Source organism: Oncorhynchus masou, unplaced genomic scaffold, assembly GCF_036934945.1.
Source record: "Oncorhynchus masou masou isolate Uvic2021 unplaced genomic scaffold, UVic_Omas_1.1 unplaced_scaffold_1829, whole genome shotgun sequence".
Classification (NCBI taxonomy): domain Eukaryota; kingdom Metazoa; phylum Chordata; class Actinopteri; order Salmoniformes; family Salmonidae; genus Oncorhynchus; species Oncorhynchus masou.
The window spans coordinates 33,127-60,482 of NW_027008343.1; the positions used below are offsets into that span (position 1 = coordinate 33,127).

General features: G+C 44.8%; 1 protein-coding gene and 1 non-coding gene across 3 annotated transcripts in view; both read left to right on the forward strand.

Moving 5' to 3' along the window:
* Positions 1-3,999: 3,999 nt before the first annotated feature.
* On the forward strand, positions 4,000-4,190 carry LOC135532347 (U2 spliceosomal RNA). The gene has a single exon (XR_010454336.1). It is a non-coding gene; the product is annotated as a U2 spliceosomal RNA (small nuclear RNA).
* An 11,131-nt stretch (positions 4,191-15,321) lies between these two features.
* The window catches only part of LOC135532346 (TSC22 domain family protein 1-like), a 35,111-nt gene continuing 23,076 nt past the window's right edge, over positions 15,322-27,356 (forward strand). Inside the window, exons 1-3 of one of the 2 annotated variants that reach the window (XM_064959913.1) lie at positions 15,322-15,544; positions 16,059-17,989; positions 19,963-21,826. In XM_064959913.1, the coding sequence (XP_064815985.1) occupies positions 15,530-15,544; positions 16,059-17,989; positions 19,963-20,065 (2,049 nt within the window). In that variant the 5' untranslated portion in view covers positions 15,322-15,529 and the 3' untranslated portion in view covers positions 20,066-21,826. Of the gene's footprint in view, positions 15,545-16,058; positions 17,990-19,962; positions 21,827-27,356 lie in introns of those variants that run through there. The other variant, XM_064959912.1, reaches the window with a different exon arrangement.

Consider the following 27,356-nt stretch of genomic DNA (forward strand, 5'->3'; position numbering starts at 1 on the left):
TTTATACTTCAGTTTATTTAGTAAATATTTTCTTACTGTCATTGAACTGCACTGTTGGTTAAGGGCTTGTCAGTCAGCATTTCACAGTAAGGTCTACACTTGTATTCGGTGCATGTGTCAAAGTTTGATATAAGTATTCAGACCCTCTACTCAGTACTTTGTTGAAGCACCTTTGGCAGCGGTTACAGCCTTGAGTCTGCTTGGGTATAACGCTACAAGCTTGGCTGGCCTGTATTTGGGGAGTTTCTACTCCTGGTGCTGTATGGACTGAAGCTGGCTGGTGATACCTGTTACCAGCATGAACTACCAAGTGAAGTTCTGCAGCAGTTTGGCTCCACAGCAGCGTACAGCTTCAAGGCCTCCATCCTCCTGCTGGTTCCAGCTCCGTGACAGTGCAGTTGGACTGTGAAGATGAGGATTTCCTTGCCAAACTATGATTCATCATATTTTCAGTACGTACGCAAGGAGTGGACTTTCTGGAACTGGTGGAGACACACAGAGTATGTTGGCAGTGTGAGCGAGAACAGTGGCAATATCTGGAGGAAACCATGGAGCAGCTTGCCAGCCAAGCAGCGCAACAACCTGGAGAGAGATGCCTGGCACACACATTATTTGAGTGAAGTTGCTTGTTCAATAAGACAGCATATATACCTTGTTATTAGCTTGTATCTATAATTGTTGATCAGTTAGGTAGCATGTTTACTACCATACACTGCTTAAAACTATAATTGTTCAGAATGTGTTGGTTTACTAGTAAAAAATAAAATGTAATTCAATAATGTGTAAATGTATAATAAACACAATCCCAAAACCTAGAAAAAGGAACATAGACAACCCACCCAACTCACACCCTGACCATACTAAAACAAAGGCATAACAAAAGATCTCAGGTCAGAAGGTGACACATGCAGGACAAGCGAACGGGGGAGCACTTTGATGTCTTTGCAAAAGCGACTGCTATGGCAACAAAGTTGGACCAACAACCTATTCAGATGCCTCACATCCGCAAACTTTCAAAGCGTTACACCGGTCAGGCTGCAGCCCAGTGAATACTCAGCCCACATCCATCCTGATGCCCAGTTCTACAACACCTTGGACACAGTGAATACTCAGCCCATATCCATCCAGATGCCCAGTCTTTGTACAGAGCCCAGTTCTACAACACCTTGGACACAGTGAATACTCAGCCCATATCCATCCTGATGCCCAGTTCTACAACACCTTGGACACAGTGAATACTCAGCCCATATCCATCCAGATGCCCAGTTCTACAACACCTTGGACACAGTGAATACTCAGCCCATATCCATCCAGATGCCCAGTCTTTGTACAGAGCCCAGTTCTACAACACCTTGGACACAGTGAATACTCAGCCCATATCCATCCAGATGCCCAGTTCTACAACACCTTGGACACAGTGAATACTCAGCCCATATCCATCCAGATGCCCAGTTCTACAACACCTTGGACACAGTGAATACTCAGCCCATATCCATCCTGATGCCCAGTTCTACAACACCTTGGACACAGTGAATACTCAGCCCACATCCATCCAGATGCCCAGTTCTACAACACCTTGGACACAGTGAATACTCAGCCCATATCCATCCAGATGCCCAGTTCTACAACACCTTGGACACAGTGAATACTCAGCCCATATCCATCCTGATGCCCAGTTCTACAACACCTTGGACACAGTGAATACTCAGCCCATATCCATCCAGTTGCCCAGATGCCCAGTTCTACAACACCTTGGACACAGTGAATACTCAGCCCATATCCATCCAGATGCCCAGTTCTACAACACCTTGGACACAGTGAATACTCAGCCCATATCCATCCAGATGCCCAGTTCTACAACACCTTGGACACAGTGAATACTCAGCCCATATCCATCCAGATGCCCAGTTCTACAACACCTTGGACACAGTGAATACTCAGCCCATATCCATCCAGATGCCCAGTTCTACAACACCTTGGACACAGTGAATACTCAGCCCATATCCATCCAGATGCCCAGTTCTACAACACCTTGGACACAGTGAATACTCAGCCCATATCCATCCAGATGCCCAGTTCTACAACACCTTGGACACAGTGAATACTCAGCCCATATCCATCCTGAATTGAATTCAAGACTTCTGCAGGTGCAGCTGGCCATGTTTGGGGCTAATTATACATATCAAACCAGCTCAGATGTTGCTTGCATTATTGGGGAAATGGTGCCAGAGGTGAAAGGTCTCTTCAGTCAGGTGGAAGCTTTAGTAAGGCGTCTGCTGGTTGTCCCTGCCTCCTCTGTCGAGGCTGAGAGGAGTTTTAGTGCCCCGAGGAGGCTTAAGACATGGCTTAGATCATCCATGAGTCAAACAAGGCTGAATAATGTGGCCATGTGGTACGTGCACTAGCAGAAACTGGACAGACTGGACCTGGACAGGTTTAATGGAGGCCTTCACTTCGATCCAGTGGTGAACCGTGACTGTAGGACCTCGGCTTTCAGAGGGACCAAAAATCTTCCAATACGTTGTGTCAAACTATAAAATCATAAAAATAACAGAAAACACAGCATCACTTAATGCGCCCGACATGATATAGTCTGTAATCGGGCCGTTCTCGTGAAGGAGGAGCTTTTTGATGACATTGTGAACGATGACATTCACTCCAGTCGGCCCCATGAAGTCAGAACAATACAATAGCACAACTATTTCATGAACTAAATTAAATTAACAAACCAGCTATTACTTCCCATTGCAAAAATATATCACTGGTTAGTTTGGTGAACGTCATAAATTAAAGTTGTTGTAAACAATGTTTCACAGTCATGTGAGGTCCTGGTGGACCTGATGGATAACAGTACAATAATTTGTGCTTCGGCTCATTAAATGTGGTTAATGTAGGGCTCATTAAATGTGGTTAATGTAGGGCTCATTAAATGTGGTTAATATCGGTCTCATCAGGCTCAGGTAGCATCAGATTAGAATGTTCATGCTGAATCAACGCTCTCATCAAATCCAGACATTTATATGCGTTATAATGCTTTTGAATGACACTTCCAAGTTTTGGTGGAAACTACCAGCTTACCCGGGAGAAAAGTGATTTATTATCGTATAATACCGGGGAAATATTCAACCTTAATGCGCATAAAGGGTGATTCACAAGACCCCAATCAAGTAACTTACATAGATAGTATCTTCATTAGGCGTAATGGCATTTTATGAAGTTAGTTATAGTGACTGAGTACGTCTAATTATAAAAGTAAGCCTCCAAAGTGCCATGTTTCTTAGTTTATTATGTGGAGGAAACATTTAGGCAGCCAGGACCATCCGCTCCTTCGCTCTCTTACTGCAGTCCAGTGCCATAGACATCTTTGACAAGTTTGGCCTCTAGTAATTTAGGAGGGACACTTGATGAAGGCCTTCTCACAATGGACTTATCATACAAGGCTCTACAGACAGATACAAAAAAAGACAGGCTATTTTTATTGTTCACGTTATTTTCGTTGACGATGTCTTGAAGTCAAGTCGTTCAACATTGAAATGCAGTTTTCTGTACCACACAGGACAACCAGGAAAAAGTGACGGTCGGTGGAACTCTGGCGCCACCAAGTGGACAATTGCCTCAGTTCGTTTGTGGCAGCAATGCTACCAGATATACTTGATACAAGATCAAATGTTATGTCAATATTATTATCTCCAAATTGCCCCCCTCCCCACACGTAATATATTGTTATTCCAATTTAGCTGTTGATCAGGTTAACGTGTTCTCTCATTTCTGATTGGAGGGCGGATGACCACGTGATCTTAGAACCTACAAATGTGTTACTTTGTAACAGTCAAACGTGGTTATTCCTGGCGTTGATCAACTCCCCATCCATGCCACCATTTATTTAAAGCATTATATTTTTTATGGAAAACAAAAAGCATACAGAGCTCATTTTGGTGTAACCATAATCGAATTTGACGTGTCGGAGAACGGCGACTTCGTCCCGAAATCATTGCAGGTATCGCTTCTCGGCCTTTTGGCTAAGATCAAGTGTAGTATCTGTTCTTATCAGTTTAATATCTGATACGTCCCCTATCTGGGGACCATATATTAAATTGATTTTTGGAATAGGGAGATGGAATAGGGGCTTGCTCCGTCCACTCCACGCATCGACCTGGTATTGCAGTGCCTCCAGGAACGGTGCACCCCTTTCATTGTAAAGATAAATCACACAGGAAACGGAGTTGCTTCTTTTTAAAATGTATTTATTTCACCTTTATTAACCACAGTTAGGCTAGTTGAGAACAAGTTCTCATTTGCAACTACGACCTGGCCAAGATAAAGCATAGCAGTGTGAACAGACAACACGGAGTTACACATGGAGTAAACAATAACACAGTAGAAAAAAAAATTGTATTTCCACATTGAGCAACTGTTTGAACGTTAAATGACGAGAGCATTGATGCGAGTAACCAGTCTTGTTCAGTACATCACAACACATCCGGGTATCTCAAGCGCCCCGGTAAAACACAAGAGTTGCAGTAATAAACATTTACCAACAGATGGCATCACTGTGCCATCTTACACCCATAACATCTTCCATTTAATAAAATAGGACAGGAGGTGTCAATTCACTAACAAAACAAACTTAGTAACAATTTCCAGCATTAACAGTTTAGTATTATTTATTTATTTTTCTCAGGTAACAACAACACATTTTGATATTCTCTTCACTTTTATCTCTGTCTCTCAACAATCCCTGATGGGAAACCTACAGATTAAGTATTTTTGGTGGCCCGAGAGGCGAATGCCACAGGCTGGCCCTCCTGCATGAGGCAACAGCCAAGTCCATACTGGCTTGAGTCACTCTGAATCGTGACAGGTTTTGACACATTGTAGTATCGCAGTACAGGTGTCTGGGTGACCAGTTGTTTTATTTCCCTCACCGCTGCGTCATGTTTTGGGAGCCAATTCCAGATGGTGTCCTTGTCCATGAGCCTCCTTAGTGGCTCACACACTTCAGAGAACCGCGGTAGGAATTTGGCCAGGTAGGTGACGAATCCGACGAAGCGCTGCACTGCCTTCACGTCAGATGGGTGGGGCATTTCCAAGACAGCCTTCACTTTTTCAGGATCCGCCTTCAATCCGGAGGAGGACAAGATGTGCCCATGAAAGCGGACCTCTGGCACTTTAAACTGAAGCTTTTTTATGCTTAGCCTTAGCTTGACCTGTCTGCATCTGATCATCAGGGCCAGCAGCTTGGCGTCATGGTCACATTCTGCCTCCTCATCACTGTCCCCACAGCCCGCTACGAGGATGTCATCTGCTATGGGTTCCACGCCACTGAGCCCCATTAACAGCTCATGCTGTTTCCGCTGATACACCTCTGGAGCCACAGAGACACCAAACGGAAGCTTTAACCACCTCTTCCTGCCCCAGGGTGTCCAAAAGGTGGTCATGTGGCTGCTGGGCTCGTCGAGCTTGCACTGCAGGAAGGCATCTCTGGCATCCACGAGCGTGAAGACTCTGGCCTTTGGGAGCTTGTAAAGAACATCCTCCAACGTGGGCATAATGTAATGTGAACGCCGCAGAGCCCGGTTGAGGTGTTTAGGATCAATGGGTTAGGGTTGGACTAAACTATTGAATGTGAGATAAATCATGTAAAAAAATCTGGTTGATGGTAAGCCTCATATACATGATCTCTCTTCTCCTCTCCTCTGGTCCTATCGTCTCCTCTCCAGCCCTCTCTTCTCCTCTCCTCTGGTCCTATCTTCTCCCATCCAGCCCTCTCTCCTCCTCCTATCTTCTCCTCTCCAGCCCTCTCTTCTCCTCTCCTCTGGTCCTCCCATCCAGCCCTCTCTCCTCCTCCATCTTCTCCTCTCCAGCCCTCTCTTCTCCTCTCCTCTGGTCCTATCTTCTCCCATCCAGCCCTCTCTCCTCCTCCTATCTTCTCCTCTCCAGTCATCTCCCCTCCCCTGCTCTCCAGTCATCTCTTCTCCTTTCCTATCCTCTCATCTCCTCTCTGGGCAATGACATATGTTTGACTTGCCATTCTTCAATCAAAAGATCCAAAGGCTTTTTTGCATTTATCATTGACACCGATAAAAATCTGGGGTGTGAACGTTACATGGTAATGGCTCATAGTATTGGAGAAAAGTTGAAAAAAACGGACCCTCCGTTACATCATAACGTACAGCAAGCATAAAGCAACTATTTTTGTCTTACAATTTCTCTCCACCAGGTGTAGTACTTTTCTCATCGTTTAGAAACAAGAAATGGACAGTATCCCCCCTCTAAAACGCTGTTGACAAAATTTGCTGCCCTGTTTCCAGTTGTCCACATGGCTGGGTGTCAGGCCCTGACCGTAGATTGCTTTGTATGTTTCTATTTTTGTTTGGGAATCATACTTAGGCAGCCTGTTTTGCCACCTTAGGTTGTGGGTAGTTGTTTTCTGTTGAGGGTTTGTTTCACCTGTCAGAACTGTTTTGGTTATTCCTTTTGTTATTTTGTATCTAGTGTTCAGTTTCGAATAAATAATATGAACATGTACCACGCTGCACCTTGGTCCTCATCTTCTTCCTCTGAATGCCGTTACAGAACTACCCACCACCAAAGGACCAAGCAGCGTGGAGAAGAGAACCGTAGATACGAGGGAACACGGCTGGCAAGGAAGCCCGAGAGGCAGCCCCAATCATTTTTTTGGGGGAGGCACACGGGGAGTGTGGCAGAGTCAGGTTGGAGACCTGAGCCCACTCCCTGTGGCGATCATGGGACTGGTCAAGCCCGGGCTATGGGGTGAAATTGGAGGTGAGCAAAGGAAGCGAAGCCGAGACTGTGAAGGAGTTGATGGGGAGATTGTAGGAGGTAGCATTGAGAGAGCTGCTGTGTTGGTGCATGAGGCACGACATCCGCCCAACGGAGCGTGTCCGCGATTTGATGTCACCTGAGTCAGCTCTCCATACTCGTCCCGAGGTGCGTGCTGGCCGTCTGATGAAGACTGTGCACCAGGCCTCCTGTGCGCCTCCCTAGCCCTGCACTTCCTGTGCCAGTTCGGCGCCACAGCTCTCCAATACGTGCTCTGAGCCCGGTGCTTTACATTCCAGCTCCCTGCATCTGCCGGGCTAGGTTTGAGGATCCAGCCAGGACGGAGGGCGCCAGCCCTGCTCTCCAGACCGCCAGTGCCTCTCCTCGGGCCAGGATATCCTGCGTCGGCTCTGTGCACTGTCTCTCCCGTGTGTCTGCACAGCCCAGTGCGTCCTGTGCCTGCGCCCCGCACGTGCCGGGCTAAAATCACCATCCAGCCAGGACGGGTTGTGCAGGCCCTTAGTTCGAGACCTCCAGTGCGCCTCCACGGCCCGGTCTATCCTGTGCCTCCTTCAAGGACCAGGCTGTCTCTCCGTCTCCTCCCTCCAGGTTCTCCCTCCAGTCCGGGTCTGCCAGAGTCTCCCTCCAGTCCGGAGCTGCCAGAGTCTCCCTCCAGTCCGGAGCTGCCAGAGTCTCCCTCCAGTCCGGAGCTGCCAGAGTCTCCCTCCAGTCCGGAGCTGCCAGAGTCTCCCTCCAGTCCGGAGCTGCCAGAGTCTCCCTCCAGTCCGGAGCTGCCAGAGTCTCCCTCCAGTCCGGAGCTGCCAGAGTCGCAGCCCCTCAGTCCAGAGGCGTCAGAGTCGCAGCCCCTCAGTCCAGAGGCACCAGAGTCGCAGCCCCTCAGTCCAGAGACACCAGAGTCGCAGCCCCTCAGTCCAGAGGCGCCAGAGTCGCAGCCCCTCAGTCCGGATTCGCAGCCCCTCAGTCCGGAGTCGCAGCCCCTCAGTCCAGAGGCGCCAGAGTCGCAGCCCCTCAGTCCAGAGTCACAGCCCCTCAGTCCGGAGTCGCAGCCCCTCAGTTCGGAGTCGCAGCCCCTCAGTCCAGAGTCGCAGCCCCTCAGTCCGGAGTCGCAGCCCCTCAGTCCAGAGTCGCAGCCCCTCAGTCCAGAGTCGCAGCCCCTCAGTCCGGAGTCGCAGCCCCTCAGTCCGGAGTCGCAGCCCCTCAGTCTAGAGGCGCCAGAGTCGCGGCCCCTTGAGGCATTACTTAAGTGGGCCGAGCCAAAGGTGGAGCGGAGTCCACGTCCCTCACCAGAGCCGCCACCGCGGAGTATTGCCCACCCAGACCCTCCCCTGTAGGTTCAGATTTTGCGGCCGGAGACCGCACCTTTGGGGGGGGGGTACTGTCACGCCCTGACCATAGATTGCTTTGTATGTTTCTATTTGTGTTTGGCCAGAGTGTGATTTGGGTGGGCATTCTATGTTTATATGTCTAGGCTTTTGTATTTCTATGTTTCGGCCGGGTATGGTTCTCAATCAGGGACAGCTGTCTTTCGTTGTCTCTGATTGGGAATCATTCTTAGGCAGCCTGTTTTGCCACCTTAGGTTGTGGGTAGTTGTTTTCTGTTGAGGGTTTGTTTCACCTATTAGAACTCTTGGTTATTCCTTTTGTTATTTTGTATTTAGTGTTCAGTTTTGAATAAATAATATGAAGACGTACCACGCTGCACCTTGGTCCTCACCTTCTTCCTCTGAATGCCGTTACACTGGGAGAACCTATTCAAGTAAGTCAATACATTTCGAAAATGTTAAAAAAAACAATGTAATATTAGCTAACTAGCTACAGTACAGACTAACTCAAATGAGCTGCTAAATGAGCTAGCTGATGAGCTTGCTATCTAGCCAACTTTTTATTTTTTTTAACCTTTATTTAACTAGGCAAGTCAGTTAAGAACAAATTCTTATTTTCAATGACGGCCTAGGAACAGTGGGTTAACTGCCTGTTCAGAACGAAAGATTTGCACCTTGTTATTTGAACTTTGAACTTGCAACCTTCTGGTTACTAGTCCAACGCTCTAACCACTAGGCTACCCTGCCGCCCCAACTTCACATGCTGTATAGATAGCTAAGTGAATTAAATATCACCAGCTACCTAACTTCATATTAGCTAGCTATCTTGATGTATTTATCACTGTAAAAAACAAACTCCAAATGCATTTGTAGGTAGCTAGCGAACAGCCATGGAGGAGGGTGAAAGGATAGCAGCCCCAACTGTCAGTAAGAGAGGAGGCTATTCTGGATAGGGCAGGTACTTGTGTAGTTCCAGTCCCTAGAAGTGAGAACGGTGATAATAATAACATAATATTCAGTGTAGTGTATTTTGACTATAATCAAGTCTGTTTCTTGCGAGGTTAATATTATAATATTTATAATGCATGTATTTCTAACACTTGGATAATGAACTTCCTTCAATAAAGCATTTTGCATTCTCTCCTGGTTGAAATGAAGTCTAATTTGATGAAATACTACAGCTATCCTGTGTTTATCAGATCAATGCAGATGAAGGAAATTAGATGTTGAGATTGTTCTAGACTATTTACAGTACATGATACATAGGAAGTGGAGTGTACTGTTTAAAAAAATTATATTTCTGTATATATGAATTACAAATCAGCCTTTAACTAGTTAAATCCTGTTTCTAGTCCATTAGTTACAATGTGTAACCATTGATGTCCCAGGACCAAGATTGGTAAACACTTTTTAAGTGTATAATTGTAATACATACATGCAGACACATCATCATTCAAAGACTGGAATTTGATACCCTGATATTGGATATGACTGAAAAATAATCTCAAACACATTCATATCTGAACTGCACCTTTATTTGCCAAGATAGAGTACATGATCAGTGAATATTTGCACCGAGCAGTCTGTCTAAACTACTGGCACACAGCTCAGACACCCATGCATACCCCACAAGACATGCCACAAGAGGTCTCTTCACAGTCCAAGTCCAGAACAGACTATGGGAGGCACACAGTACTACATAGAGCCTTGACTACATGGAACTCTAGATTTAAAAAACAGATTAAAAAAACACCTTATGGAACAGCAGGGATTGTGAAGCAACACAAACATTGGCACAGAAACATGCATAAGTGTGGGTGGGTATCATTTGTGGAACATTCCAACAGGAATCTGTTCCAAAACCTTTGTGAAGCACAAGGTTGCCAACAAACAACGCATACAAAGTAGCAAGATCAACATTTTTCGGAATAAACGTGGTGAGTAAAAAACTTGATGAAATAGTCCACTATTTACACCGGTATCTATTCTGCCACTATACAACATTGTATGTGTTATTTGTTGGCAACCTTGTTATTTATGACATTTTTGGAACAGATTCCTGTTGGAACATTCCATGAATTATACCCACCCTGGTAGTGGTGGAGTTGGGGCCTGAGGGCACACAGTGTAGTGTGAAATCTGTGAATGTATTGTAATGTTTTAAAATTGTATAAACTGCCTTAATTTTGCTGGACCCCAAGAAGAGTAACTGCTGCTTTGGCAAACAACCAGAATTGCAATTTCATACTCATGTCACAACACCCATAAAGCTAGCCAGCTAGCTTGCTAAATTGCTAAAGCCCCCCATAAAATAGGCCTTGTGACGTCCCTGAAAAGGACAATGACCCAACACACCTCCAGGCTGTGTAAGGGCTATTTGACCAAGAAGGAGAGTGATGGAGGGCTGCATCAGATGACCTGGCCTCCACAATTCCTTGACCTCAACCAAATTGGGATGGTTTGGGATGAGTTGAACTGCAGAGTGAAGGAAAAGCAGCCAACAAGTGCTCAGCATATGTGGGAACTCCATCAGGACTGTTGGAAAAGCATTCCAGGTGAAGCTGGTTGAGAGAATGCCAAGAGTGTGCAAAGCTGTCATCAAGGCAAAGGGTGGCTATTTGAAGAACACTGCCTGCACATGTCAAGGAGGCAGCTGACATTTCATTGTTTAAAACACAACTAAAGACCTACCTATTCAAGCTAGCTTTTAATGTTAGATCGGTTCATCTGTTTCAAGTCTATATGTTCTATTAGTACAGTGCCTTGCGAAAGTATTCGCCCCCCTTGAACTTTGCGACCTTTTGCCACATTTCAGGCTTCAAACATAAAGATATAAAACTGTATTTTTTTGTGAAGAATCAACAACAAGTGGGACACAATCATGAAGAGAAACGACATTTATTGGATATTTTAAACTTTTTTAACAAATCAAATACTGAAAAATTGGGCGTGCAAAATTATTCAGCCCCCTTAAGTTAATACTTTGTAGTGCCACCTTTTGCTGCGATTACAGCTGTAAGTCGCTTGGGGTATGTCTCTATCAGTTTTGCACATCGAGAGACTGACATTTTTTCCCATTCCTCCTTGCAAAACAGCTCGAGCTCAGTGAGGTTGGATGGAGAGCATTTGTGAACAGCAGTTTTCAGTTCTTTCCACAGATTCTCGATTGGATTCAGGTCTGGACTTTGACTTGGCCATTCTAACACCTGGATATGTTTATTTTTTAACCATTCCTTTGTAGATTTTGCTTTATGTTTTGGATCATTGTCTTGTTGGAAGACAAATATCCGTCCCAGTCTCAGGTCTTTTGCAAACTCCATCAGGTTTTCTTCCAGAATGGTCCTGTATTTGGCTCCATCCATCTTCCCATCAATTTTAACCATCTTCCCTGTCCCTGCTGAAGAAAAGCAGGCCCAAACCATAATGCTGCCACCACCATGTTTGACAGTGGGTATGGTGTGTTCAGGGTGATGGGCTGTGTTGCTTTTACGCCAAACATAACGTTTTGCATTGTTGCCAAAAATTTCAATTTTGGTTTCATCTGACCAGAGCACCTTCTTCCACATGTTTGGTGTGTCTCCCAGGTGGCTTGTGGCAAACTTTAAACGACACTTTTTTTATGGATATCTTTAAGAAATGGCTTTCTTCTTGCCACTCTTCCATAAAGGCCAGATTTGTGCAATATACGACTGATTGTTGTCCTATGGACAGAGTCTCCCACCTCAGCTGTAGATCTCTGCAGTTCATCCAGAGTGATCATGGGCCTCTTGGCTGCATCTCTGATCAGTCTTCTCCTTGTATGAGCTGAAAGTTTAGAGGGACGGCCAGGTCTTGGTAGATTTGCAGTGGTCTGATATAATTTTGCACGCCCAATTTTTCAGTTTTTGATTTGTTAAAAAAGTTTGAAATATCCAATAAATGTCGTTCCACTTCATGATTGTGTCCCACTTGTTGTTGATTCTTCACAAAAAAATACAGTTTTATATCTTTATGTTTGAAGCCTGAAATGTGGCAAAAGGTCGCAAAGTTCAAGGGGGCCGAATACTTTCGCAAGGCACTGTAGGTAATGGTTAGTATTGTGAATGTTCCTTCTACTTTTTGATGTATTGTTGATGAATTTAGTTTGTTTTCTACCTCATAGCCAGTGAGTCTGGGAAATGTGCTTTACAAATTAAATATTGTTATTAATCCAGACATTGTCATAACAGCAGGTCTTTAGAGTGTTGAAGTACAGCAGGCTAGAGGTTTACAGAGAGCCTAGTTTATATACGGTTAGGGTTAGCTAGTTTATATACGGTTAGGGTTAGCTAGTTTATACACGGTTAGGGTTAGCTAGTTTATACACGGTTAGGGTTAGCTAGTTTATATACGGTTAGGGTTAGCTAGTTTATACACGGTTAGGGTTAGCTAGTTTATACACGGTTAGGGTTAGCTAGTTTATAGCTAGTTTATATGCGGTTAGGGTTAGCTAGTTAGGGTTAGCTAGTTTATAGCTAGTTTATATACGGTTAGGGTTTAGTTCATACACGGTTAGGGTTAGCTAGTTTATACACGGTTAGGGTTAGCTAGTTTATATACGGTTAGGGTTAGCTAGTTTATATACGGTTAGGGTTAGCTAGTTTATATACGGTTAGGGTTAGCTAGTTTATATACGGTTAGGGTTAGCTAGTTTATATTTGACTGTGTACTTTTCCTGTTGGGTACTCTTTGGCATCATGCTTCAGTGTATGTTTTCCATAGCTCAGCTTTTCCTACCCAAACACTCCCCTTCACCCGAGACACTACTGGACTGTTGGAGCAAGGAACACAAGCATTTCGTTACACGCACAATAACCCAACAGTAACCCTCCCCACCCTATCCCTCCACCCTAACCCTCACCTTCCATTCTCTCCACCCTTCCCTCCAGCTGTATACGACATGTTTACGATATGTGGTGATGTTGATATGCTGGAAGAGCTTTGACAGTCATAGCCCTGCCTCTTCTTTCCCTACCCTAGTGTACTGCATAGGGCTCTAGTCCAGTCTAGTGTACTGCATAGGGCTCTAGTCCAGTCTAGTGTACTGCATAGGACTCTAGTCCAGTCTAGTGTACTGCATAGGGCTCTAGTCCAGCTCTCAGCCCTGCCTCTACCTTCCCTACCCTCATGGTTTGACTGCCCAACACCATACCTCCTGTCGTTGCTTATTTATCATTTCAGCTATATTGCTATAGCTTGTTGCCTGAGGCTGGGGAGGGACAGAGATCAGGCTGGGGAGGTGTCAAAGGGAACATGCCTCTAAGGTGGATCAGTGTCATGTGGGTGATCATCCAGGTATGATGCATGAGGTAAACATTAAGTTCTGTGCACATGGGGCTGTCTTTTAGCACGCATCATACTGGTGTAGATGGCTTAGTTTCACCGCTAGGGTTAACCCTAACCCTAACCCTTTGTACCAAATTACTATACTGAACAAAAATTAAAACGCAACTTGTAAATTGTTGGTCCCATGTTTCAGGAGCTTAAGTAAAATATACCAGAAATGTTCCATATGCAAAAAAAGCTTATTTCTCTCTTTTTGTGAACAAATATATGTACCTCGCTTTGCCAAGATAATCCATCCGCCTGACAGGTGTGGTATATCAAGAAGCTGATTAAACAGCATGATCATTACACAGGTGCACCTTGTGCTGGGGACAATACAAGGCCACTCTGAAATGTGCAGTTTTGTCACACAACACAATGCCACAGATGTCTCAAGTTCTGAGGGAGCTTGTGCATCTGCAGGAATGTCCACCAGAGCTGAATGTTCATTTCTCTACCACAAGCCACCACCAACGTTGTTTTAGAATAATTTGGCAGTAGGTCTAACCGGCCTCGCAACCGCAGGCTACATGTAACCACGCCAGCCCAGGACCTCCACATCTGGCTTCTTCGCCTGCGGTATCGTCAGAGACCAGCCACCCGGACAGCTGATGATACTGGGTTTGCACAACCAAAGAAATTCTGCACAAACTGTCAAACTGTCTCGGGGATGCTGATCTGCGTACTCGTCGTCTGCACCAGGGTCTTGACCTGACTGCAGTTTGGCGTTATAAACGACTTTAGTGGGCAATTGCTCACCTTCGATGGCCACTGGCAAGCTGGTGAAGTGTGATCTCCAAGGATGAATCCCAGTTTCAACTGTACTGGGCAAATTGCAGACAGCGTGTACGGCGTTGTGTGGGTGATGTCAATGTTGTGAACATGGTGGCGGTGGGGTTATAGTATGGGCAGGTATGCTAGGACAATGAACACAACTGCATTTTATCTATGGCAATTCGACTGCACAGAGATACCGTGACGAGATCCTGAGGCCCATTGTCGTGCCATTCATCCTCCTCCATCACCTCATGTTTCAGCATGATAATGCACGTCACGTGTCGCAAGGATCTGTACACAATTCCTAGAAGCTGAAAATCTCCAGTTCTTACATGGCTTGCATACTCACCAGAAATGTCACCCATTGAGCATGTTTGGGATGCTCTGGGTCGACGTGAACGACCCAGAGCAACCCATATCCAGCAACTTCGCACAGCCATTGAAGAGGAGTGGGACAACATTCCACAGGCCAGAATCAATCAACTCTATGAGAAGGAAATGTCTCGCTGCATGAGGCAAATGGTGGTCACACCAGATACTGACTGATTTTCTATTCCACACCCCTACCTTTTTATTTAAGGTGACCAACAGATGCATGTCTGTATTCCCAGTCATGTGAAATCCATAGATTAGGGCTTAATGAATTTATTTCAATTGACTGATTTCCTTATGAACTGTAGCTGAGTAAAATTTTCGAAATTGTTGAATTTATATTTTTTGTAAAGTATATAACGTTCACTGCTGCTGCTTACCTGCAGTCTAACACTAACCAACCAGTCTAGGATTCCTTTGTAGCGCAGTTGGTGGAGAGTGCTTGTAAACGCCAGAGTAATGAGTTTGATTCCCAGGTCCACATACATAAGATTTCTGCACGCATGTCTACGCTCATTTGGATAAAAGTTTCTGCCAAATGTCTTATTATATGAACATTTGTTGTCATTTTATGTGAGTGGGAAAGCACAGAGTTATTTATGTAGAGGTCATGACAGGGACCGAATGATGTTCTTTCAGCCCCGCCTCTTCGCTAGTTGAGGGCATGCGCAGTAGCTATGTCACTCTTCTCGGGGCATGCGCAGTAGCTATGTCCCTCTTCCCGTCGTCAGAGAGAGACTAGCTGGGGCCAAGCGAGAGGACGACGAGGAAAAACTACACTAACAAGAAGCCGTCGAGATGGATTCAAACAAGTTTCTGTGTGCTAAGAGGATGTTTATCCAGTGATGGGTGTCTGACTGAATTATCCAACAACAAACCAGAGTCTCGGAGAGAAGACTCATCGTCTGGTGATGCCATCGATGGAGGTGATCTCTTACCACATAGCTTTTGACGCTGAATTTGGCACTAACGTTATAATATTCACTTCAAATAATTTCTTCCAGTGAGATATTCATATTATATTTAAGATATGTTTTGGGTGTTGTTTAACAAACGTTTCTATAAGCGTCTCTTTTTAGTTTACATTTCAGCTAGCTATAAAACATAGCTAAGTTAGCTTGGTTGTTCTTGACATGTCTGAGCTAATATTTAGTAATTCACTTCATTATCGACAGTTTATCAGACGTGAAGTGCTCGACTACTGAAAACAGAAAATAACATCGACGTCCTTGCTTTGTTGTTATTTATTGTGGGACTATCACCTTGCTTACATTAGCCATCGTTGGCTAACTATTAGGTAACTATTAGCTAGCTGACCTCTGACTACATTAACGTTATTTATGCCTGGCTATAACAACCATCTGGCATTTAGTAGCTACACAGCTAGTCACTTCTTTGCCCTGTTACTGGCTTCGTGTTGTTCACAAGATGCATCAACAGGACTTTTCAGGAGATTCCTCTGGGTCTAGGAAGATGTCTTTCCACAATAGAAGAGACAGTAACACCACCGGTAGTGGCGGTGCATCTGGGTCTGTTGCAGGTAGCAGTAATGTAATTCCCACTGATGATTATCAGTCAACTAGCCAGGCTGGGTCTTCCTCCCCTGGGCCGCACCACCACCCCCTGAGCCTTAACCTCCCCCAGTCCGGGTCTCAGGTGAAAAAAAAGAGTGGTTTCCAGATAACTAGCGTGACCCCGGCCCAGGTCTCTGTTAGCACCAACAACAGCATAGCGGACGACACAGAGAGTTATGACGACATGGATGAATCCCACACAGAGGACCTGTCCTCTTCTGAAATGCAGGAAGTGTCCGTACCTCGGGACACTGGCGTCCCTGAGAGGAGCTCCTCGGACGAGACCCTGAACAGCCCCCATGGGGTGGAGACCCCAGGCGCAGTGTCCCCTAACGAACCCCTGAACCCTCACTCCCTACCCCAGGACCCTCCGTGTGAATCCCTGCAGCCTCAGTGCCCTCCGCAGCCTGGTAACATGGTGAATGGGACTGTGCATCATCTGCAAGAGAATGTGGTGCCAGCAGCCTTTACTTTCTCAGTGGCAGGAGGGAGTTCCTCTGAAATGGCTGGGCCCAACCAGACCCAGATGGGGCAGGGTATGGTGGAGAATACCACTGCCCAGTTCTCTGTTACCATCACTGCTGCGCCAGGCATGGATGTGTCATCCATAGTCAGTGATAGTGGTGCCCCTCCCTCTGCGGGCCCAATAATCTTTGACAGTAGTGGAGGCCGGCAAGTGACATCCAGTGGAGTAGGGGCTCTCCCTGGAGTCACTGGGCCCACCAATAGCACTCAGATTGGGGTGTCAGTAGCAGTGGCACAGCCTGTGACCTCCAGCACCCAGACACAACAGACTCAGACCCAAGCCACTCCGGGGTCTCGCTTCAGAGTGGTGAAGCTGGACTCTAACTCAGAGCCGTTCCGCAAGGGAAGATGGATGTGTACAGAGTACTATGAGAAGGAGGTTCTCCCTGCCGCGCCCACTTCTGACCCAGCCCCTGCACCCAGCGCTGGCGGCCCAGAGAGCCAAGCAGGGAATGGATGTGTGATGGCCGGTGTTGTCCAATATGGAGGCATAGAGATGGGAGCAGTGGCACCCCAGACCTTGCAGCCATACCAGCACCAGGACTACACCAGTCCTGAGACTGTCCAGAACTCTCTGCAAGCCCACATGGTCCCTCAGGACCCTAACCCTCTCCTGTTGCAGCAGACCAGCATGGTCCCCCATGGTCCTCTACCAGCAGCCCCCCAGGTGAATGCCCAGGGCGCTCGGAGTCAGGCCATGCCCAAGCAGATGCCCTATGATATGGAGCATGCCCAGACAGGCTACCCCACGCCCCAGTTCCCAGCGGGGCTAGTGTGCCAGACAGGCAGCCGGCCTCCAGACTTCATCCAGCCTACGGCTCCTCTCCAGTCCCAGGTCCTCCCCCCACACCCTGGCTCTCTTGGGGTGTCCATGCCTGGCCCGGCCGCTGTCCCTCAACCCCTTCAGAGTCGGCTCCAGAACCTCCCAGCTCAGCAGCTGCACCCTCACCCCCAGCACCCCTCCGCCCCTTTCGTGACCACACTCCGAGCCGACCTCCAACCCCTCCTGACTCACGGGGTTCCCCTCAGCCACACCAGCCTGGCCCAAAGCGGGGCTCTGTACGGGGGAAGCATCCCCACCCTAACGGCTTCCCAGCTGGAGGATGCCCAGAGGCTGCTGTTCCAACACCAGTCCCTGCTGACGCTGCCCCGGCTGGGGGCTGCAGGAGGGGGCCGCTCCATGGAGAGCATGGGGATGGCTGGAGATGCCAGTGCCTTAGTGGCCGCTGCTGCAAGCCTGAGGACACAGTCTGCAGATGGAGAGGAGGACAGGTAAGGATGGATGGCCTCTGTGTTGGAATTAGAACTGTTGAAAATGGCTGAGGCTAAATGACATCATAGACTGCTTTAAAGGTCCAATGCAGCTGTTTTTCAGTGACATCATAGACTTCTTTAAAGGTCCAATGCAGCTGTTTTTCAGTGACATCATAGACTTCTTTAAAGGTCCAATGCAGCTGTTTTTCAGTGACATCATAGACTGCTTTAAAGGTCCAATGCAGCTGTTTTTCAGTGACATCATAGACTGCTTTAAAGGTCCAATGCAGCTGTTTTTCAGTGACATCATAGACTTCTTTAAAGGTCCAATGCAGCCGTTTCTGAGTAACAATTAAGTAGGCCTACCTTACTGTGATAGTTTTACATTTAAAATGCTATAAAAGAAACAAATAGCTTCTTTGCAAAAGTTTCTGCAATTTCTCAAGCAAGAATTTTGCCAGGACTGACTGGTCTGAGTGGGGAGGGGAAGACAACTGAGAACTAGCTGTTATTGGCAGAGAAGTATGGAACTCTTTCTTATTGTTCTAATATACTAATATACTATATTATACACTAGACAGGTCAAAACTCCATCCAAAACAGGCTGAAATTTCAGGTGGTCTTTTCAAACAGCTCTTACACTAAAAGGGCATTATCATAATTTTCACAATTTCATAGTATTATTCCAACCTCATATATCACACACACACAGTACCAGTCAAATGTTTGGACACCTCATTCCAGAGTTTTTCTTTCTTTTTTTTAAACTAATTTAAACATTGCAGAATAATAGTGAAGACATCAAAACTATGAAATAACACAATCATGTAGTAACCAAAAAAGTGTTCAACAAATCAAAATATATTTTAGATTCTTCAAAGTAGCCACCCTTTGCCTTGACAGCTTTGCACACTTTTGGCATTCTCTCAACCAGCTTCATGGAGTAGACACCTGGAATGTGTTTCAATTAACCAGTGTGCCTTGTTAAAAGTTAATTTGTGGAATTTCTTTCCTTAATGCATTTGATCCATTGACAGTGGCTGCATATCAACTGCAATAATTTCTGGAATCAGTACTGTGATTTTCTCACTCCGTCCCTTATTCCGCTGCTGCGACCAACCGGTTGGGTCTCATGGTGGTGCCTCTTTCAGACGGTTCAGCATTGCCTTTGTACTGCCACTGTAGCTTAATTCCACCTCACAAAATGTGTATTTATTTCACCACCTTCTCATTGAAATCACAGTATTGCCATACAGGACTGGGCTGCTGTCTCTTCCCTGTCTCACTCTCTGACATTTTCCCAACTGTTAAAGATGATGACGTGCAGAGTGCTTTAAATCCATGCCAAATCATTTGAAAATGCTTATCTCCTAACGTTACAGCATTGTTGCGTGAGGTGTTTGTAATGATAATGTTTGGGACCTGTTAGTGGTAGTGTTGTGATTTAAAATGTTGTAAGAAAAAAAATCTAAATTCAGGATTTTTTTCTAAACATTAGTGATCCCAATGGCATTTAAATGTTTACACCACTATTTTGTCTTTCTAATGTGTCAAGTAATTATCTTTTTTGTTTTCTCATGATTTGGTTGGGTCTAATTGTGTTGCTGTTTGGGTTGTACGTTTTGGGGAATATTCAGAGGTGGAAACTTTCCGTGGGAAGATATGGGAAATCATAGTAATACCATTTCAATGTAGATGTTTTTTGCATTGGATATATTTACCATATCGTATAGAGACAAACAAACTTATTACCTTATCATAAGTAGACATAATTGCAAATTATTAAATCTTTCCAATAAAAAAACCCCCAAAACTATTTAGTTATGAATTGAACTTTAATTAAATTAGTTGACTCTTCAGATGGGATGATTTCACTGAATAACAAAAGAACGGGAATATTGAATGATCCATCACATCTCCCAAAAACATTTTCAACATACATCTGTAAAATGATAGTCTAGAAACTAAAGCTTTGGTTGTCTTTCTCTCAGGCTTCCATGTCTTCTCCCTGGACCTCCTCAATGTCCACCTCTTGAACATCAGATTGAGGCCTCATCTTCACTGTCACTTTCCAACCTTGTTGAGGATGGCTAGTTGTCAGGCTCTAATAGCCTGAAATTTGCCCGGCTGGCCACCAATTTTTCAACCCTTGTATTGGTCAGCCTGTTGCGTGCTTTGGTGTGTGTGTTCCCAAACAAGGACACGTTGTGCTCTGAGGCAGCTGATGTTGGTGGGATTTGGAGGATGATGGAGGCAACAGGGGAAAGAGCCTCAGATCCACAAAGTCCCTTTCACCAGGTGGCTGATGAGATATCCGCGACTGCCATATTCCATCTCCATCCCAAATTCCTTGCTTGGTTGTGTACTTTGCCAGACTGCCAAGAACCTTGCCCTCATCCAGGCCAAGGTGGCGAGACACGGTAGTGATGACGCCATAGGCAGTGTTGATCTCTGCACCAGACAGGATGCTCTTGCCAGCATACTTGGGGTCCAACACACCTAACCATTTATTTTGCTCTCTTGCAGAGTGTTTCCATTGTTTTTAGTGTCATGATGTCCTTGAGGAGCAGATTCAATGCATGAGCAGCACAGCCTATAGGTGTGATATGAGGGTTGGACTCCTCCACTTTGGACCAAGCAGCCTTCATGTTCGCAGCATTGTCTGTCACCTGTGGTCCAAAGTCATTGATGACTGCCTTCAGCTCATCTGCAATGTAGAGACCGGTGTGTCTGTTGTCCCATGTGTCTGTACATTTGTAGAATACTGGTTGAGGGGTGGAGATGATGTAGTTACATTTTTCCTTGCCCACGAACATTCGACCACCCATTAGAGATGATTGCAATAGTCTGCTTTCTCTATGATTTGCTTGACCTTCACTTGAACTCTGTTGACCTCTTCATCCAGCAAATGAGTAGATAATGCATGTCTGGTTGGAGGGCTGTGTGCTGGGCGAAGAACATTCAGAAATCTCTTCCAATACACATTGCCTGTGAGCACCAGAGGTGAACCATACACAGCTCGAGCAAGACATTCATCGGCATTTCTCTGACTATGTTCCTCCATTGAATCAAAAAAACTTCTCATTCCAGGAAGACTGTGAGCTGTTGCTATCGATAAGGTGTCTCATTCATCATGTTCACTTCGACTAGAAGTAGAGGGACTTTTGTCAGAGGTTGCTTGTTGTCAGCGCTGAGGGAACTTTATGCACTTTCTTCACATGATTTGGCACAGTATTTGCAAATGTACACAGCTGTTCCTTCTACCTTAGCTGCAGTGAAATGTTCCTGTAAAGATTAGAAGAAAGAAATGGTTGTTCCATGTACAGATAAATAGTTAAGCAGTTAGATTAAACAACTCCTTTGTAAGATACATTTAAAAAAAATGAAACATGTATGGAAACAGGTGAACTAACACTACTCAGTTAGCAGGCTCAAGCAAGCTAAAACCCAGATGGTAGCAAAAACAAACTAGCAGAACCTGTTAACAATGCCAACGTAGGCAGTGTTGTGGTCTATATTCAGAACCAGCTTCCTGTAAAGCTTAGAAACAATCTAATGTTAAATACTGTTGAAGTAATATGGCTACAGGTTCATCTGCCTCACCTAAAGCCCATTCTTGTGGGAAGCTGCTATAGACCACCAAGTGCTAACAGTTAGTATCTGGATAATATGTGGGAAATGCTTGATAATGTATGTGATATCAACAAAGTATATTTTCTGGGTAACTTTAAATATTAATATTATCACTAAGGAAAAAACTTCAAACTGTAACCAGTGCCTGCAACCTGGATCAGGTTGTCAGTCAACCTACCAAGGTCGTTACAAACAGCATAGGAATTAAATCATCAACATGTATTGATCATATCTTTACCAATGCTGCAGATATTTGCTTTAAAGCAGTATTTTTTTATTTCACCTTTATTTAACCAGGTAGGCCAGTTGAGAACAAGTTCTCAGTTACACCTGCGACCTGGCCAAGATAAAGCAAAGCATTGCGACAAAAATATCGACACAGAGTTACTCATGGGATAAACCAACGTACAGTCAATAACACAATAGAAAAATCTGTATACAGTGTGTGCAAATGAAGTAAGGGGGTAAGGCAATAAATAGGCCAAAAGCGGCGGAGTAATTACAATTTAGCAATTTACACTGGAGTGATATATGTGCAGATGAGGATGTGCAAGTAGTGATACTGGTGTGCAAAAGAGCAGAAAAACAACACCAATATGAGGTTGGTAGTTGGTTGGATTTGCTATTTACAGATTGGTTGTGTACAGCTGCAGCGATCGGTAAGCTGCTCTGACAGCTGATGTTTAAAGTTAGTGAGGGAGATATAAGTCTCCAACTTCAGTGATTTTTGCAATTCGTTCCAGTCATTGGCAGCAGAGAACTGTAAGGAAAGGTGGCCAAAGAGGTGTTGGCTATGGGGATGATCAGTGAAATATACCTGCTGGAGCGCGTGCTACGGGTGGGTATTGCTATGGTGACCAGTGAGCTGAGATAAGGCAGATCTATACCTTGCAAGTGGGTTTGGCGACGGATATGTAGTGGGGACCAGCTACCAGGTCGCAGTGGTGGGTAGTATATGGGGCTTTGGTGACACAGTTCTTGTAGCCGTACCCTCATCCTACTACTCCTCTGTTCCTCGTTGATGTGGAGGCTAACCCAGGCCCTGCTGTGTTCCCAGGCACACTCATTTGTTGACTTCTGTAATCGAAAAAGCCTTGGTTTCATGTATGTTAACATCAGAAGCCTCCTCCCTATGTTTATTTTACTCACTGCTTTAGCACACTCCGCCAACCCTGATGTCCTTGCCGTGTCTGAATCCTGGTTTAGGAAGGCCACCAAAAATTTGGAGATTTTCATACCCAACTACAACATTTTCCGTCAAGATAGAACTGCCAAAGGGGGAGGAGTTGCAATCTACTGCAGAGATAGCTTGTAAAGTTCTGTCATACTCTCCAGGTCTATGCCCCAACAGTACGAGCTTCTAATTTTAAAAATGAATCTTTCCAGAAATAAGTCTCTCACTGTTGCCAACTGTTATAGACCCCCCTCAGCTCCCAACTGTGCCCTGGACACCATATGTGAATTGATTGCCCCCCATCTATCTTCAGAGTTCGTTTTGTTTGGTGACCTAAACTGGAATATGCTTAACACCCCAGCAATCCTACAATCTAAGCTAGATGCCCTCAACCTCACACAAATTATCAAGGAAATCACCAGGTACAACCCTAAATCTGTAAACATGGGCACCCTCATAGATATTATCCTGACCAACTTGCCCTCCAAATACACCTCTGCTGTTTCCAATCAGGATCTCAGCGATCACTGCCTCATTGCTTGCATCCGCTATTGGTCCGCGGGTCAAACGACCACACCTCATCATTGTCAAACGCTCCCGAAAACACTTCTGCGCGCAGGCCTTTCTAATTCACCTGGCCCAGGTATCCTGGAAGGATATTGACCTCATCCCGTCAGTCGAAGATGCCTGGTCGAACTTTAAAAGTAATTTCCTCACCATCTTAAATAAGCATGCCCCTTTCAAAAACTGTAGAACTGAGAACAGATATATCCCTTGGTTCACTCCAGACCTGACTGCCCTTGACCAGCACAAAAAACATCCTGTGGCGGACTGCAATTGCATCGAATAGTCCCCGCAATATGCAACTGTTCAGGGAAGTCAGGAACCAATACACACCGTCAGTCAGGAAAGCAAAGGCTATCTTTTTCAAACAGAAATTTGCATTCTGTAGCTCTAACTCCAAAAAGTTTTGGGACACTGTAAAGTCCATGGAGAACAAGAGCACCTCCTCCCAGCTGCCCACTGCAATGAGGCTAGGAAACACCGTCACCACAGATAAATACATGATAATCAAACATTTCAATAAGCATTTCTCTACGGCTTTCCTCCTGGCTACCCCAACCCCGGCCAACAGCTCCGCACCCCTCGCAGCTACTTGCCCGAGTCTCCCCAGCTTCTCCTTCACCCAAATCCAGATTGCAGATGTTCTGAAAGAGCTGCAAAACCTGGACCTGTACAAATCAGCTGGACTAGACACTCTGCACCCTCTCTAAAATAATCCGCCACCATTGTTGCAACCCCTATTTCCAGCCTGTTCAACCTCTTTCGTTTCGTCCGAGATCCCTAAAGATTGGAAAGCTGCCGCGGTCATCCCCCTCTTCAAAGGGGGTGACAGTCTAGACCCAAACTGTTACAGACCTATATCCATCCCGCCCTGCCTTTCTAAAGTCTTTGAAAATCAAGTTAATAAACAGATCAGTGACTATTTCGAATCCCACCGTACCTTCTCCGCTGTGCAATTCGGTTTCCGAGCTGGTCACGGGTGTACCTCAGCCACGCTCAACGTACTAAACTATATCATAACCGCCATCGATAAAAGACAATGCTGTGCAGCTGTCTTCATCGACCTGGCCAAGGATTTAGACTCTGTCAATGACTATTCTTATCGGCAAACTCAACAGCCTTGGTTTCTCAAATGACTGCCTTGCCTGGTTCACCAACTACTTCTCAGATAGAGTTCAGTGTGTCAAATCGGAGGGCCTATTGTCCGGACCTCTGGCAGTCTCTATGGGGGTATCACTAGGTTCAAATATCAGGCAGACTCTTTTCTTTGTATATATCAACGATGTCGCTCTTGCTGCGGGTAATTCCCTGATCCACCTCTACGCAGACGACACCATTCTGTAAACATCTAGCCCTTCTTTGGACACTGTGTTAACTAACCTCCAGACGAGCTTCAATGCCATACAACTCTCCTTCCGTGGCCTCCAACTGCTCTTAAACGCAAATAAAACTAAATGCATGCTATTCAACCGATCATTGCCCGCACCTGCCCGCCCATCCAGCATCACTACTCTGGACGGCTCTGATTTAGAATACGTGGATAACTACAAATACCTAGGTGTCTGGCTAGACTGTAAACTCTCCTTCCAGACTCACATTAAGCATCTCCAATCAAAAATGAAATCTAGAATCGGCTTCCTATTTCGCAACAAAGCTTCCTTTACTCATGCTGCCAAACATACCTTCGTAAAACTGACCATCCTACCGATCCTTGACTTCGGCGACGTCATCTATAAAATAGCCTCCAACACTCTACTCAGCAAACTGGATGCAGTCTAACACATTGTCATCCGTTTTTGTCACCAAAGCCCCATATACTACACACCACTGCGACCTGTACGCTCTAGTTGGCTGGCCCTCGCTTCATACTCGTCACCAAACCCATTGGCTACAGGTTATCTACAAGTCTCTGCTTGGTAAAGCCCCACCCTATTCAGAGCAGCTCACAGATCACTGCACCTGTTCATAGCCCATCTGTATACAGCCCATCTATCTACCTCATTCCCATACTGTATTTATTTATTTAGCTCCTTTTGCACCACAGTATCTCTACTTGCACATCCATCTTTTGCATATCTACCATTCCAGTGTTTAATTGCCATATTGTAATTACTTCGCCACCATGACCTATTCATTGCCTTAACTCCCTTATTTGACCTTATTTGCACTCACTGTATATAGACTGTATGTTTTGTTCATTCCATGTGTAACTCTGTGTTGTTGTATGTGTCGAACTGCTATGCTTTATCTTGGCCAGGTCGCAGTTAGTTGCAAATGAGAACTTGTTCTCAACTAGCTTACCTGGTTAAATAAATGTGAAAAAAATAAAAAAATCTACTGAAACAGATGTTAGCTAGCTAACTATATAGCTACTGAAACAGATGTTAGCTAGCTAACTATATAGCTACTGAAACAGATGTTAGCTAGCTAACTATATAGCTCCTGAAACAGATGTTAGCTAGCTAACTATATAGCTACTGAAACAGATGTTAGCTAGCTAACTATATAGCTCCTGAAACAGATGTTAGCTAGCTAACTATATAGCTACTGAAACAGATGTTAGCTAGCTAACTATATAGCTACTGAAACAGATTGTTGTTTTGCTGTTTAGCTCCTGAAACAGATGGAAGAACTATTGCTTTGAAACGGATGTTAGCTAGCTAACTATATGACCTGCACTGGATGTTAGCTAGACTAACTTTACCAGCATCTTGGCGGATGTTAGCTATCTAACTAATTGTCCTGAAACAGATGTTAGCAAGGGAACTGTAAGCTCCTGAAACAGATGTTAGCTAAAACTATTTACTGAAACAGATGTTAGCTAGCTAACTATATAGCTACTGAAACAGATGTTAGCTAGCTAACTATATAGCTCCTGAAACAGATGTTAGCTAGCTAACTATATAGCTACTGAAACAGATTGTTGTTTTGCTGTTTATGGGGAAGAACATTGTTTGCATCCATGAGCTAGCTTTTCTTTCTCTATGACCTGCACTGTAGATGCGCGAGACAACTTTACCAGCATCTTGGCATACGTATCGAATAATTGTTGTGACATATGAAATACAAGGGATAGTGTAATGTCTAACTACGTAAAACATTTATGAACGTGTTAAATTATTATGTGATGTGCAGTCATATTCAGGTCCTGATTGATCAACAAGCTTATTTGACATGTATCCTTTCTGATACGCAAAGACCCAAATGGCATTCCATAGAAATCCTAGTTGTGAATGGAACGACTGAACAAATGAACAACACAGAAAGTGAGTGAAAGAAATGTTTTGATTGTTTTACTGGTAGTGGGGACATGCGTAAATGCCAACAAAATAACTTGTTGTGTGTGTGAACTATTTAACTGTACTAGAATGCTTAATGCCGCTCAAATTTTTTATATCGGTTATCAGTATAATTTATTTTGGCGAGGAAAATATCGAGTATCGGCCAAAAGTGTCTCATCGGTGCGTCACTAGTTCACAGCTTTGTGGAAGTTACCTTTGGCGCTGATGTTTAGGCTGAGGTAGGTTTGGTTTATGTGCTCTAGGGCAACGGTGTCTACATGGAATTTGTATGTGTGGTCCTGGCAACTGGACCTTAAAAACCTCAAGGATCAGACCCTTTTTTTTCATTTCTGCCTAAAATGACAAACCCAAATTGAACTACCTGTAGCTCAGGACCTGAAGCAAGGATATGCATATTCTTGATACCATTTGAAAGGAAACAGTTTGAAATTTGGAAATGTGAAATGAATGTAGGAGAATATAACACATGAGATCTAGTAAAAGATCATATTTTTCATCATCTTTGAAATGTAAGAGAAAGGCCACAATGTATTATTCAAGTTTAGGCTCAATTTAGCAGTGTGTGCAAAGCTTTAGACAGATTTTTAAACTGCCCAAATGTGCTTAATTGGTTTATTGATACATTTTCCAGTACATAGTTGTGCACTCTCCTCAAACTACAGCATGGTAATTCTTTCACTGTAATAGCTACTGTAAATTGGACAGTGCAGTT